General features: G+C 44.4%; 1 protein-coding gene across 1 annotated transcript in view; it reads right to left on the minus strand.

The window, feature by feature from the left end:
• KSR2 (kinase suppressor of ras 2) overlaps positions 1 to 15741 on the minus strand; it is a 423945-nt gene that overhangs the window by 332049 nt on the left and 76155 nt on the right. The window contains 2 exon segments of the mRNA XM_043557708.1: positions 1063 to 1163; positions 1166 to 1202. Of these exon segments, the coding sequence (XP_043413643.1) occupies positions 1063 to 1163; positions 1166 to 1202 (138 nt within the window).

Below are 15741 nucleotides of genomic sequence, written 5' to 3' on the forward strand. Positions count from 1 at the left end.
CTGAAGCCAGCTCTGAGCTGACAGCAGTCAGCTTCCCAAACTTCCCAAGTTAGAAGCTTAACTGACTGAGCCACCCAGGGGCCCCCAGCACCCTCGCTCCTACCCAGCTCAGAGAGTCCCAGGCCAGAGGAAGAGGGAGAGAAATCACAGTGCCTCCCACATGCTCCAGAGTCCTCCCAAGCTTCCAGACCCATCCACCCACTAGCAAGGGAAGCCACCTCATTTCTCTGAGCCTCAGATTCCAGATCCGCACGATGGGGATAACGGTCCCCACCTCAAAAGGTCATTGTGAGGGTCTGAACAGCCTCAACAGTTGAGGTCCTGGGTGTAAAACCCTTAGGACAATGCCTGGCCTCATGTGTTCAACGAATGTAAGTGGGTTTCACTGGGACAGGCTGGACTGGCTACTGGAAACAGCCTGGGATCCAAGAGGGTAGGACAAAATCTCACCATCCTCGAGATTTTCAGGACGTGGTCCACTCCTATTACTGTCAAAGTTTTCAACAATAATAACAAGCTGATACTTGCTGAATGCTACTAGGTGCCAGAGAGTGAATGTAACATTTTAGATGGATCATCTCATTTTGTCATGCGAGCTACTTCAGAAGAGGAGACCATCATTACCCCACTTAACAGATGAGAAAAGTAAGGCCCTCAGTCTGGGGTGCCCAATATGGTGGCCACTGGCCACACTAATGACACACGCACTAATCACAATTCAAGTGTTCAAGAGCAAACACGTGGCCGTGGCTACCGTATCGGACAGCACAGGTACAAAACATTTCCACCATAGCAGAAGGTTCTTCTGGGCAGCACTGGTCTAAGAGGTAACGTGATTTGGCCACGGTGACTGAGCTAATGAGTAGCAGGGCTGGAAGAGGACCCAGTTGAACGGAGAACCACACTCTTAACCATCTGGACAGCATCAAAGATCCTCTGTGCCTTCACCCAACGCATATTTATGGAGGGCCTACCGTGTGCCAGGCACAGGCAAAAACCATCTCTCCGAGGGACCAGCATCAGCCGGTAAGGGGCAGGGGGCAGGGGACGGTCTCTAGTCACCTCTAGGACTTCCTTGCGCACATCCACGATCCGGAACCAGTGCCGGAGCTGGGGGAAGCCGTCCAGCTCGGCGTTGCGTTCCTGCAGGGCCACCTTCTTCTGCAGGACAGCTGTCGGCTGAAGTATTTCACCAGCTTGCTCTGGGGAGACACGGAGGAGAACAGAGGACACACCTCAGAGACACCACCATAGGAGAACAAGCAAGAATCTCCCCATTGCCTTCACCCTGCCCGAAAACCATCCAACTCCCATTCTATTTTTTTTTTTTAGTTTATTTACTTTGACAGACAGAGAAAGAGAGCAAGCAGGGGGAAGGGCAGAAAAAGAGAGACAGAGACAGAGACAGAGACAGAGAGAATCCCAAGCAGGCTCCACACTGTCAGCACATAGTCCTACGTGGGGCTCGAACTCACCAACCGCGAGATCATGACCTGAGTCGAAATCAAGAGTCAGTTGCTTGACCCACTGAGCCACCCACGCGCTGCTCCCCTGCAACTCCTATTTTAAAGACTGGTGTCACAGCAGTGAGGAGGGACACACACTGGTAGCACTTTATTGAGGGGAGCCTTTTGTGCAATCTGCCACATTTCCACTGCTCAAGTCCTTGGACCCAACAATTCCACTTCTAAGAACTCACCTAGAGACGCCATCCTGTGCAAAGTGACTGTAAAAAGAATATTTCTTACGGTTCTACTTGCAATGGGAAAAGATGGAAAACACCCTGGGTCCATCAGCAGGAGATTCATAAATGCAGGTATATGCACACAAGGAAACTATGCAGCGATAAAATAAAGTGAGGAAGCGTGCTACCTACTCATACAGAGCAGTCTCTGAGATACATTGATAAATAAAAATAGTTTCCCATGCATGTGGGAAATGTTTACATTTACATACCTTTAAATCTTTTTTTAAACTTTTTTAATGTTTATTTATTTTTGAGAGAGAGAGACAGAGCATGAGTGGGGAAGTGGCAGACAGAGAGGGAGACACAGAATCGGAAGCAGGCTCCAGGCTCTGAGCTATCAGCACAGCGCCCGACGCAGGGCTCAAACCCACGAACTGTAAGATCATGACCTGAGCCAAAGTCAGACGCTTAACTGACTGAGCCACCCAGGCGTCCCTACATATCTTTATACCTGCAGATACTCTCTGGGAGGATTCCTAATATTCCAGGGAAGGGAAGAGTGAGGAGTGGGAAAGAAGGGTGGGAGAAACATTTTTTTGCTTTTTTTTTTTTTTTAGTTTTTAACTGAAGTATAATCAACATACAGTATTGGATTCGTTTCAATGTACAACCCAGTGATTCAACAATTCTATGTATTATGCACTATCACAAGTGGGGAAGGGGGGAAGGGCAGTGACATCTGTCACCATACAAAGTGATCCCAATATTATTAACTATATTCCCAATGCTGCATTTTTCATGGGATTAAGAGGTACAAACTTCCAGGTATAAAATAAATAAGCCACGGAGATGAAAAGTACAGCAGAGAAACGTTTCATTTAAACCCTCTTGCACTATGTGAATCTTAATTCACATGCAAATAGTCACAAATTCACAAATTCTTTTAGAAATGGATGGACGTGAACCCACGCTTATAGAGAGATGCCTTGACACAAGAAAGGAAAACTAGTTATATAAAAACTAACAACATTAACAAAAGAAAGGCAATCCACGTGCCCGTGAGCAGAGAACGGTACGGAAGACACGCCCCCGGCTGCTAACGAGCCACAGGAGACTCTGTGGATGGGGTGAGGAAAAGTGGTTAAACGTAAATATATTTTTGCTTGGTTTCACTCGTTACCCAAAGCCTACTGTCATCTTTATAACTTAAAATATATTTGCAGGCTCCTGGGTGGCTCAGTTAAGCATCCGACTCTTGATTTCGGCTCAAGTCATGATCTCACGGTTGGTGTGGCACAGCCCAGCAACTCTCAATCCCTCTCTCTCTGCCCCTCCCCTGCACGTGAGCACACGTGCTCTCTCTCTGTCTCTCAAGATAAATAAAAAATAAAATAAATTTAAAATAAAATATTTAACATTTAAAACATTTAAAAATAAAATAAATTTAATAAAGATCATTAAATGAAACAAAAATGAAATCCGTAGGTGTGGAAATGCCTTTGGCATTTCAAAGCACTGTCAACCAACATTTATCAGGAAGGCAATCCTGGAATTCTAAGACCACAAAATTTGGAGCGGGGGATGATGGGAGTGGGCATCCGTCGCTTCTATTCGGCTAGTCTGCGTTCCCCTCTTGCTGAAAAGAGTATTTCAACTTTCTTTGGGGAACCTTCCTTCTTGGGATCCCAGTCCATATGGTTCCGGTAAAGCTGGTTTCACCAACCCACTTCACCCGGGTTGCAGGGTGGGCACGTGACCCAGGCCTGGCCACGGCATTTGGATCAAGGATAACGAGTGAGCCAGACTGGGTCCCCCAAGGACCCTCCCCAGCTACCCTTCCCAAGTGCTCAGGAGACAGCCCTCACTTCCCTTTTCAGTTGGGGGTGGGGAAGGGATATCATCAGAGCAGAAGGTGCCCAGGGCCAGCCCTGCTGCCATATGGGAGAGCTTGCCTGAGACCGAAGCCCATTGGAAGAAACCAGAAAACTCATTTTTCTTCAAGAGTCTTTTATTTATCTTGGGGACAGCACAAGCTGGGAAGGGGCAGAGAGAAGGGGACAGAGAATCTGAAGCGGGCTCTGTGCTGACAGGCTGACCAGCAGCGAGCCTGATGTGGGGCTAGAACTCACAAACCACAAGATCATGACCTGACCCGAAGTCAGACACTCAACCGAGTGAGTCACCCAGGTGCCCCCTGAAAACTCATTTTTAAGTTAATATTAATTTGATTCATCTTACTAATAAAATGAAAGTTGCCTTCTTCTCGATAAGTCTACGTTCCATTGCAACAGTGGCACAAAGTTACATCAAGCTAATGTATCAATGTTCCAATTCTCATTTGAAATCTCAATCTAGGGGCGCCTGGGTGGCGCAGTCGGTTAAGCATCCGACTTCAGCCAGGTCATGATCTCACGGTCCGTGAGTTCGAGCCCCGCGTCAGGCTCTGGGCTGATGGCTCAGAGCCTGGAGCCTGTTTCCGATTCTGTGTCTCCCTCTCTCTCTGCCCCTCCCCCGTTCATGCTCTGTCTCTCTCTGTCCCAAAAATAAATAAACGTTGAAAAAAATTAAAAAAAAAAAAAGAAATCTCAATCTAGAGTTTTGGGAGTTTTTAAAGTTTATTTATTTTGAAAGAGAGTGTGTGCACAAGCAGGGGAGGGACAGAGAGAGAGCGGGGGGGGGGGGGGGGGCGGGTGGTAGAGAATCCCAAGCAGGCTCCACACTGTCAGGACAGAGTCGAAGAAGGTGGGGCTTAATCTCACGAACCATCAGATCATGACCTGAGCCAAAATCAAGAGTCGAACATTTAACTGACTGAGCCATTCAGATGCCTCTCAATCTAGAGCTTTAGAATCAAAAATGCCAAAAAGAATGTTTTTTCTCTAACTTACTTCTGAATGAATAGGGTCTGATCTATCAGTACATCAGAGCAAGGCTTTCGACTAAGATGTCTACAGAACTCTCCCACCTGTCTTTTTATTTTCTGACTTGTTTTAACCATTTTCTTTACACAGGTACAAAAAACAAAACCAAAAACACTTGAAAGAAATATATTTTGATGTATACACAATCATTCTTTGATTTCCAACACAAAAATTTTCCAGCCCCAGCTATGGAATCAGCCCTCTCTCCAAGGGGGAGCACTGACTGGTTCCTCTAAGTGGGAAATGGTATTTAGAAGCCAAGATTTGGGTGCTTGGTGTGCTTACTGATGTTGGGGTATCATCGTTTGCAATCCCCTCAGTGGACAACCTAGGCAATAGATGTGTGCATGTGAAATGCATCTATGTACATGTCGATGCGCAAATTTATGCCTATATTTATTTTTTCATCGATATGCATCGATAATCAATACCTCCAATCACAATCCAACACCATAGGGTTTATTCTATCCTTTTTTCTTCCCACATCTGTATCACTCTTCTCAGGCAGTGAGAAAAACAATCCTCAGTATTTTTATTTATTTGCTCAATCTGCTGAATTTAACTTCCCAGTGCATTGGACCATTGTCCTGCTTGGATGCTCCCATCCAAGCCTCTGTTCCTGCTGGACTGACTTCTTACTCAAGCATCATTGCCTGTCTTGTGGAGATTTTCACAAATGTCTGATTTGTACAAAGTTTTCTTACTTTTTGCCTATTTACCCTAATGAATAGAATTTCCTTTTTTCCTCATCCTTTCCTGAGTTCTGTCACCTCATTTTTGAGATTAAGTTGTTTTTTCAGATCCTGACACATGTCAGTGGATTCTCAGATCCTAAACCCAGACATACTCCCATCTCTGCTTTGGTTTATAAAAATTAAACTGATCTAATGTCTGTGTGAAATGTCCAAAATGGTATTTTAAATTTTATTTCACTGAAATTAAAAAATGGAAGCCAGGGGCACCTGGGTGGCTCAGTTGGTTAAGCGTCTGACTTTGGCTCAGCTCATGATCTCATGGTTTGTGAGTTCGAGCCCTGCGTCGGGCTCTGTGCTGACAGCTCAGAGCCTGGAGCCTGCTTTGGATTCTGTGTCTCCCTCTCTCTCTCTCTGCCCCTCTCTGCTTGTGCTCTGTCTCTCAAAAATAAACATTAAAACTTTTTTTTTCTAATAAAAAAATGGAAGCCATATAAAATATTTTTCTGCTAAATATAACTGCTATTTTAATAGACCTACATTTTACTTTAAAATGAAATTTTAGGGGTGCCTGGGTGGCTCAGTTGGGGAGTGTCTAACTCTTGATTTCGGCTCAGGTCATGATCCCAGGATGATGCAATTGAGCCCTGTGTCAGGCTCCGTGGTTAGCATGGAGCCTGCTGAGGATTCTCTCTCTGTGTCTCTCCCTCTACCCCTCCCCCACTCACATGCTCACACATGCTCTCTCTCAAAAAACAAAGTAAATAAATAAATACAACTGAAATTTTAGCACCTGAATTGAGATGTGCCAAAAGTGTAAAATCCATACCACATTTCAAAGACTTAGTAGGAAAAACAATAATGTAAAATATCCCATTAATATTTTTATACTGATTACATGTTTAAATGATAGTATTTTGCATATACCGGATTAAATAAAACACATTATTAAAATGAACTTCAGGGGCGCCTGGGTGGCGCAGTCGGTTAAGCGTCCGACTTCAGCCAGGTCACGATCTTGCGGTCCGTGAGTTCGAGCCCCGCGTCGGGCTCTGGGCTGATGGCTCAGAGCCTGGAGCCTGTTTCCGATTCTGTGTCTCCCTCTCTCTCTGCCCCTCCCCCGTTCATGCTCTGTCTCTCTCTGTCCCAAAAATAAATAAACGTTGAAAAAAAAATTTTTTTTTAATGAACTTCATCTGTTTCTTTTTAATGTTTATGTTTGAGAGAGAGAGACAGAAAGAGACAAAGCATGAATGGGTGAGGGACAAAGAGAGGGGGAGACGCAGAATCCGAAGCAGGCTCAAGGCTCCGAGCTGTCAGCACAGAGCCCGACACAGGGCTCGAACTCATGGACCAAGAGGTCATGACCTGAGCCAAAGTAGAGGCTTAACCTATTGAGCCATCCAGGCTCCCCTCATCTGTTTCTTTGTTAATGTGGTTACTAGGAAATTTAAAATTATACACTTGGCACACATCTGGCACTCTCAATGTATTTCTAAACGACAGTGTTGCTGTAGGGTTTTATACTAAAGAAATAAGTAAGTATATTCATGAAGCTTTGCTCTAAGTTGATAATAGCCATGAAAGACTGGAAACAATCCAACTCTTCAACAATAGGGGATGATGTAAATAAATTACAATGTGTCCATATGATCGCATATCATTAAAAATAATATATAAAATATGTATAATATCTATAATGGATGAATAATGCATGAATTTTATAAAACTATACATGTACAGGTGAATAGAAAAAGACAGGTGACTAAGATTACTAAGATTAATAACAATTATGATTAAGATCAAGATTATTAATAATGAGATTACTAATAAGTATTAAGATCAGTAAAATTATTATAATTAAGATTAGTAAAGATTATTAACAATGAGATTAATAAATATTAAGATTATTGATTGAGGGGCACCTGGGTGGCTCAGTCAGTTAGGTGTCCAACTTCAGCTCAGGTCATGATCTTGACATTCAGAGTTCAAGCCCCGCATCGGGCTCTGTGCTGACAGCTCGGAGCCTGGAGCCTGCTTCGGATTCTGTGTCTCCCGCTCTCTCTGCCCCTCCCCCACTCACATTCTGTCTGTCTGTCTCTCTCTCAAAAGTGCATAAATATTTAAAAAGTTTTTCTAAGATTATTGATAGAGATTTCTATTTGCTTCTCTATAGCAAAATTAGAAAATACAATGTATAGGGGAGCCTGGGTGGCTCAGTCGGTTAAGCAGCCGACTTCAGCTCTGGTCAAGATCTCACAGTTCATGAGTTCGAGCCCCGCATCAGGCTCTGAGCTGTCAGCACAGCTGAGCCTGCTTCGGATTCTGTGTCTCCCTCTCTCTCTGCCCCTTGCCCACCCTTGCTCATGCTCTGTGTTTCTCTCTCTTTCAAAAATAAACATTAACAAAAACACAAAGGAACTGGTATCATATGAGACAATGCTAAAAAAGAAAACACAATGTATATGTATTACCTGCTTATTAATGGGAAAATGTTTAAAATGAGCAATGGTTTTTTTAGCACCTGTGCTATCTAATTCCAGCAAGAGGGGGACAAACCATTGAGAATGCCACAAGAAGGCAATTTGATTTTAGTCTCAGTTTTAATAGTCACTCACTTTGATTCAGGGATTGCACTTCTAGGAATGCACCCTACAGAAATAGTTACACACATGCACACATGGGATAACGGCTGGCTTGTTACTGAAGCAGAGTTAGTCATTTTAAAACTTGAAAACAGTGTTTTAAAAAGTACATTGGTGCGCCTGGGTGGCTCGGTCGGTTAAGCGTCCAACTCTTGATCTTGGCTCAGGTCATGATCCCACAATTGTGAGATGGAACCCCACGTCGGGCTCCACATCGACAGCACAGAGCCTGCTTGGGATTCTCTCTCCCTCTCTCTCTCTCTCTGCCCCTGCCTGGCTTGTGCACGTGCATTCTCTCTCTCTCTAATTAAATAAATAAACATTTTTTTAAAAAGGTACAGGGGTGCCTGGGTGGCTCAGTCAGTTAAACGTCCAACTTCGACTCGGGTCATGATCTCACAGTTCATGAGTTCGAGCCCCGCGTCGGGCTCTGTGCTGACAGCTTGGACCCTGGAGCCTGCTTGGGATTCTGTGTCTCCTTCTCTCTCTGCCCCTTCCCAGCTTGCTCTCTCTCTCTCTCTCTCTCTCTCTCTCTCTCTCTCTCAAAAATAAACATTAAAAAAACCAGAGAGAGAGAAGAAAGAGCACAGCGGATCTCTCAGACCCTGAGATCACGCTTTTACTGGCAGTAAATGCACCTTGCAGACTCGCTTCCTTTGCACTGATTTGAGGGCTCATTAATGACTGAAAAACCAGAAGAGCACAATATAGAACCAGAGGAAGATGACGCTACTGTGTCAGTCTTTCATTTTTCATTTCATGCTAGTGTGTTGGGAGTAAGAGGCAGGGTCTTACTCCAGGGAAGAGCCAGAACCTTCGGCACCAGAACCAGGCTACCCTGAGCTCCAATCCCTGCTGCACTGCCCACAACCTCACTTACGTTTCAAAACTGCTCTAAACCTCGTTTTTTTTTTCACCTGAAAAATGAAGATTAAAGGGCACCTACTTCACAGGATTGTGGGGAGGGTTAAAAGGGATTTTTCGTGCAAAGTGGCACTGAGGAACCACTCCGAATCATAGCTGTGGTGCTGGTTTTGTGCTACACAAGTCACAAGCATCTTCCACAGTTACCTTGGAGGGGTTATGCCCCAAATTTACTAACTACCACCATCCCCAAAAGCATTTCCAAAAAGTTAAAATTAATCTGTTTCAAAGGTATATTCTTTTTTTAAAAGATTGTTTTAATGTTTATTTATTTGAGAGAGAGAGAGTGGGGAGGGGCAGAGAAGGGCGGGGGGGGGGGGTGGGGACAGGGGTTCCATGCTAATAGCACAGAGCCCAATGCAGAGCTTGAACCATGAGATCGTGACCTGAGCTGAAGTCAGATGCTTAACCTAAGCCACCCAGGCACCTTTCAAAACGTATATTCTTTAAAGATCAAATGTATCCTTTCTCCAAAGTTTAAAACATACAAAGTTATACTGTAAGAAAATGTGCTTTTGGTTGCGTTTAAAAAAAGAAAAAGCTGTCTTCCTAATTCATCATTTAAATCTTGATTCTGAAATTCATACGATTTAAGTCCACCCAACTTACAGAAATTGCTTAAAAGTAATACATGCTTACTTTGTTAACAATATCTATAAAGTTGGGATTTTTGCTAACTGGCCTTCCTCAGGCTTTTCTCCTAAATAAAGAGTTTTAGTGTTTATTATTCTATGCCTATGTATGCCCGTGTTGGATTTCAAATATGGCAAAAGAAATAAGAATGTGGCTTCTTGACATAAATAAAAACAATGCTATCTCAACTTTTTTTTATTTATTTATTTTGAGAGAGGGAGAGAGTGCACACACACATGAACAGGGAAGACAGAGACAGAGAGAAGCCCAAGCAGGCTCTGCACGGTCAGCACAGAGCCCGACACGGGGCTCAGTATCACAACCCCAAGATCAAGAGTCGTGCGCTCTTCTGAGACAGCCAGATGCCCCAGGTTTCTTACACCTTTAATTAAGCATTCAGTGTCACAGAAGATTGAAAACCCAGACTAAGCCCTGATGTTGAATGGCAGGAGCTGGGGGGGGGGGGGGGGGGCATGTCAATACCCTGCTCAAATACCCATTCTTGAATAGCGGCACCTCCCAAGTGTGGGTACCACTGATAACTTGAGGAGTTCCCCAGGCGTGACTTTAAGTAACAATGGATCCCATAGTAAGAGTGTCCGTCTCCATCCAAATCTCTCCTCACCCCTCTGACCATATATCCAGGAAGCAATCTCTACTCGGTGACACTGCATCTCTAACACTTGCTAATCTCTCTTTACAATAGAGAACAGGCAGGACACTGCCTTGGGCAGGTAACTAGTGAGCACAAAGTAATGACACTTTTGTTTTCATTGTGTTTATTTTCTTGACTGCCTTCCATTTAGGGCAAGTGGTACCAGTTTTCCATTATGCTAGTTGCATAGTGTTTTATTTTTAAATATATGTATGTTTTTAAAAATTGAGTTGGCTTGGGGTGCCTGGGTGGCTTGGTCAGTTAAGTGTTCGACTCCTGGTTTCGGCTCAGGTCGTGATCTCGTGGTTCCTGAGCTTGAGCCCCACATCCGGCACCACAATGAGCATGGAGCCTGCTCGGGATTCATTCTCTCTCTCTCTCTCTCTCAAAATAAATAAACTTAAATTTCTTTTAACAAAAAGTAAAATAAATTGAGTTGGCTTAAAGTCCATACGAAGATATGGCAAAAAGCACAATGGCGGCATCCAACTAATGAGTTTGGGAAATACTGTTCTATAGAATAACATTCAAATTCAGACATTATCCGGGGCTCAACTGCAGTCCATTTCTCCTTCCTCACCTCTTTCATTTCCATCCAATTCCCCAACATAGCACCTCAAGTGTCACCTCTCTCTGATTTTGCTCAGGCTCCCCCATCTGGAAGTCCTTTCAATGCCTCCCTGTGGAAGACTATACAGATGCCCCAATTCCTCTATGCCTCCTGCCTCCGTACCTTTGCAATGTGCCTCTACAATTAGCTCAAGAGACAGCCAGAGTCTGCGCCCATAACTCTTCCATCAGTTGGCAACGCTTCTTGCCTCAGCAGGTAGAAAAAGGCGTTGCGTGGTTCTACTTGCTGTCTTAGACCTGCCATCTCCAAGAGAACGCGTCCAGGCTAATCGGTGAACCAGCTGAAGGAGGAGATACTACATAGAGCCAAGTCAAGTCTGCCCGAACATCCCAGACAAAGCCATCTCGGCTCAGGCAACAGTCAACTGTTGCCTGGCTGTTGGCTGTGAGTGAGCGCAGCCAAGATCAGAAGAACTGGGAGTCTGCAGTTGACCCCCTGAAGCGTGGTCAGTGAATGTGTACATTGTATGCAACTAAGGCTTTGTGGTTGTTTGTTACACAGCATTAGTGGGATACACAGCTAACTGAGACACTGCTCCATCCACTCATAGAAATTTGACTTTTTCTCCAGAGTCCATCTCAAATGTCACCTTCTTCAGCAAACCCTTATCAAATCTTCCCTGGCATTTTACTTTTACCTATTCTGTCATAAAATTTATCCCAGTTTTTCTTGCATTTTAACCAGTTGATAATGGGGGTCCCTGGGTGGCTCAGTCGGTTAAGCATCTAACTCTTAATTTTGGCTCAGGTCATGATCTCACAGTTGTTCTGAGATTGAGCCACACTGAGTGTGGACCCTGTGCGGGATTCTCTCTCTCTGCCCCTTCCCCATTCATGTGCTCGCTCTCTCTCTCTCTCAAAATAAATTAATAAGCATTAAAAAAATAACTGGTTAATAATGAAGACATTGGATATCTTAAAGGGTGAAGGAGCCCTTTCTAGATCTGGAAGTGTAAATCAAATAAGCATGAGTGTGGAAATAAAAGGCCCATTATTGTGCACTTTCATGTGCCAAGCCCCGGCTGAAGGGCTAACATGCACCCTAGCAGGATATCCACCCGTTCCCAGAAGTGGATGTTGTGAAGATCTACAATTTACAGGTGGAGAAATTAGGCACAGAGAAGTGAAGTCATCTGTTTATAATCGCACAGCTAGTAAGTAGAGAGCTGAGATTCAAACCCAAGTCTGATTCCAAAGCCGCAATACTGCAGAAAGGATAACTTTATTTTAACTTTAATTACTTAAGCATTTTTTTGTTTAAAAAAAAAGCTAGACCATTTCAGGTAAGGCCAAGCCAGGCTCCCTTTGCTCACTCCGCTAAGGCTGGCTGTCTTCTCCCTGGAGGTAATGGAGGTAACTACTGAGACTAGTTTGTCCAGCCCTTTTTCTATGCACATTCGTGTGTGTGTGTGTGTGTGTGTGTGTGTGTGTGTGTGTGTGTAAACTCTGCAGAACTGGATGTGTAGGGTTGTTTTTTCTTTTTTTTTTCATGTAAATTGTACCTTATTTTTTGTGCTCAGTAGCAAGCCTCGAGAATCTTTCCCTGTTAGTTCATACAGATCTATCTCATTCTTTTTTAATCTTCTGCATGAAGGATTCCTTTGATAGCAGGGTCAAAAGCCCATGATGGGAGCAGTTCTGTGATGTCTGCTGGGGGCATCTTTGTCGGCTATGACAAAGCATTTTCAGGAATAACAGCCGGGAGAGCAGCCACCATTTACTAAATACTTGCAGTGAGCCTGGCGCGGTGGGGTAAGTGCTTTGAGTGTGTTTGTTCATTTTTAATCCCGTGCAACAATGCTAGCGGTGAGGCTGGGGTTCTGAGCCCATTCTGTGAACAGGAAAACTGAGGTGTCCACAGGTTAAACGACTTACCCAGATCCACACAACAATTTAAGTAAGGGAGCCACGGTATGATCTAGAGCTCCCTCCCTGAACGAGGATGCTGCACTAGGGGTTGCTCATGGGTCCTTCCCACAGAAGTGGAAATCCGAAGTCGGGCATGGACGCTTCACGCATCTCGGGAAGGTCCCCACGTATTGTGGGAGAAGTGAGTTTCTAAATTCCAGTTCCGAGACTTTGGCAGGTCATGTCAGCTCCCTGAGCCCCTACTTTCTCATTGGTAAGATGGACATATTCCTCCCAGGCCTGCCAAGACATCACGTGAGATACTGTCTGTGCAGAAGGCAGGCTGAGCCCTCCCCCGACACAAATACCGTGCCCTAACTCTCTGTCGAAGGCATGTTTGAATTCTGGGAGGTGTTTCCAGAGTCACCCAGAGACCAGACCCACACCTGCCCAGGACCAAGAATCCAGGGGGATCCCTCACTCTGATGCATTAGGAACGAGGCAGAGAGATGGGTTTAGGAAGCAGACGGAGTAGGGAAGAAGGGCAGGGAGGGCAGCCACAGGACCAGGGCTTCCCCTTGAGGCAAAGAGGAACAAGAATTCCTTGTCCTTTCAGGACAAGAGCGCAGCTCATCCAAGCAGGGGAAATCCCAGAAACCCACCCTAAGCGTGAAGCTGGACTAGGCAGAGAGCAAACAACACTTCCCAAATGGGTACCCTGGGAATCAGCAGCTGCCCCCACCAGGTCCCCAAGATTGGTGGTTAGAATAACAGCAGTGATCAGCCAACAGGGGTTCTCCCTGAGCCAAATGCTGCGATAAACACTCCTTATGAATTGTCTATTTAATTTTCACGGTGACACGGCCATACAGGTCCAAATGATGCCCCGTTTAAAGTTGAGAAATGGTTACGTTGCATCTCTGGGTTATCGCAGGTGAGATTTATTTGCTTATTTCCATGCATGTATATCTTACAATTTTTCCATAAGCTTGAATTAACTATATGATAAGTGGCTGCATATCTCATGAAACTCAGACATTTACCAACAAGAGAGACACAGGCATTGTCAGCCATTTCATTAAGTTTTATATTTTTACTGTATTTCTGAAGATTACATGAAATCACGTGTATCAATACTTGATATCTATCTATAGATATAGATATAGATACAGATACAGATACAGATATAGATATAGATATAGATATAGGTATATGATAGGTAAAATGTCAACCATTTCATTAAATAAGTTTGCATATAAATGTTTATGGGGTGCCTGGGTGGCTTAGTCTCTTAAGCGTCTGACTCTGGATTTGGGCTCAGGTCATGATCTCACGGTTCGTGGGACTGAGCCCCATGTCGGGCTCTGTGCTGACACACAGAGCCTGCTTGGGATTCTCTCTCTCTCTGCTCCACCCCACTTGCTCCCTCTCTCAAAATAAACATTAAAAAAATTTATATATAAAAATTCATATATAGGGGCGCCTGGGTGGCTCAGTCGGTTAAGCAGCCGACTTCAGCTCAGGTCATGATCTCACAGTCTGTGAGTTCGAGCCCCACGTTGGGCTCTGTGCTGACGGCTCACAGCCTGGAGCCTGTTTCAGATTCTGTGTCTCCCTCTCTCTGACCCTCCCCCGTTCGTGCTCTGTCTCTCTCTGTCTCAAAAATAAATAAACGTTAAAAAAATTTTTTTAATTCATATATATAATTGTTATACATGTAATAATTTATACTATGTAGAACTATAGATGTAACTATATAACTATATATAATATATATAGTTACATATCTACTAAGCATTTCATAGACATTATTTCATTGAATCTTTACAAAGTGATATCCCATTTTACAGATGAGGAGACTGAGGGCCATAGAGTTTCTGCAGCTCTCCAAGGTATCAGATGATTTTACATATTAGCTTCCTCCTTCCCCAAGTTCCTGACCATAAGAATCATCTGGAGGTGTCTGTTCAAAAATCAACCTTCCAGACCCATTCCCTAGAAAGTCTGATTCAGTGAATCTGGGGAAGGGCCAAGAATTCATAAAAAACACAAGCATCCCAATGACTCTGAGGGTCAGGCAAGCATAAGAGACATCCATCTACTGTCTGCATTATGTAATGAAAGCAGTTTGTTTCCCTGATACGCTTAAGCATCCGGATCCTTAGGCAATAAAACCAGGGCACAAACTGAGTTCTGGAAGACGGTGCAGCACCCTAGCCATGCAGTTCCCTTCCAGAGCTGTGGGTTCCTGTGAGCAGCAGGCATTTACAGAGTAGCACTGAGGCACACGACCCTGTCCGGGGCCCCGGGGATCCCAAGAGCAGCCTGGACCAATCCAGGCCTGAAAGAGCTCCCAGTGGGGCAGATGAGACAGACGTGCAAACACAAATCCTGAGGCCAGCTAAGAGGAGCCAGAACAGAAGAGCATCCAGGGTTTAGCCTAGGTACCAAGGATGCAAAATTAAGAGAACAGCAAAATTAAGAGACCAACGTGCCACGATCACAGGATGATAATTATGAGAGTTCTATGTTTAGTCTAGAAACAAGGCTTGTCATTCATTCATTTACAGTGTGTGTGTATGTGGTGGTGGTGTTGTTTTTTTTTTTAAGGTGCTTTCTAAATACCAAGAGCTAGGGATACAAAATCAATTATACATCCTCCCTGCCCTAAGGCAAGGCTACACCAGCTATTCTAGCTGTGGCCTGAGGACTCCTGCCCCAAGGCCAGCCGCCTGCCGATAAATACAGAAATTGAGAGCATTTAGTTACTTCGATAGCTATTTGACAGAGTGCTTTTATGTCTGTTGAATCTAATATTTTCAAAGTGAGGCTCGTACTTTGTTTGGGTATTTCGGTCCCTTTCATCTTTCCACTAAGTCATTTTATATTTTACAAAAGCGTTGGCTACAAAGTATCGGGAAAACAAAAACGATGATTCTTTGCCCCAGAGGGTGTGAGGGGCACTGACCTCCACACTCCGGGGTGGGAGGGGGCTGGTGGGGGCTGGGGAGGGGGGATTTCAGTGATAAAACTTCATCCCTCTACGTCAGTAAATAAATTACTTTCCACAATGGTTTCGAGAATTCTCCCTTATAAGAGCACCCCA

Source organism: Prionailurus bengalensis, chromosome D3 (genome assembly GCF_016509475.1).
Source record: "Prionailurus bengalensis isolate Pbe53 chromosome D3, Fcat_Pben_1.1_paternal_pri, whole genome shotgun sequence".
Classification (NCBI taxonomy): Eukaryota; Metazoa; Chordata; class Mammalia; order Carnivora; family Felidae; genus Prionailurus; species Prionailurus bengalensis.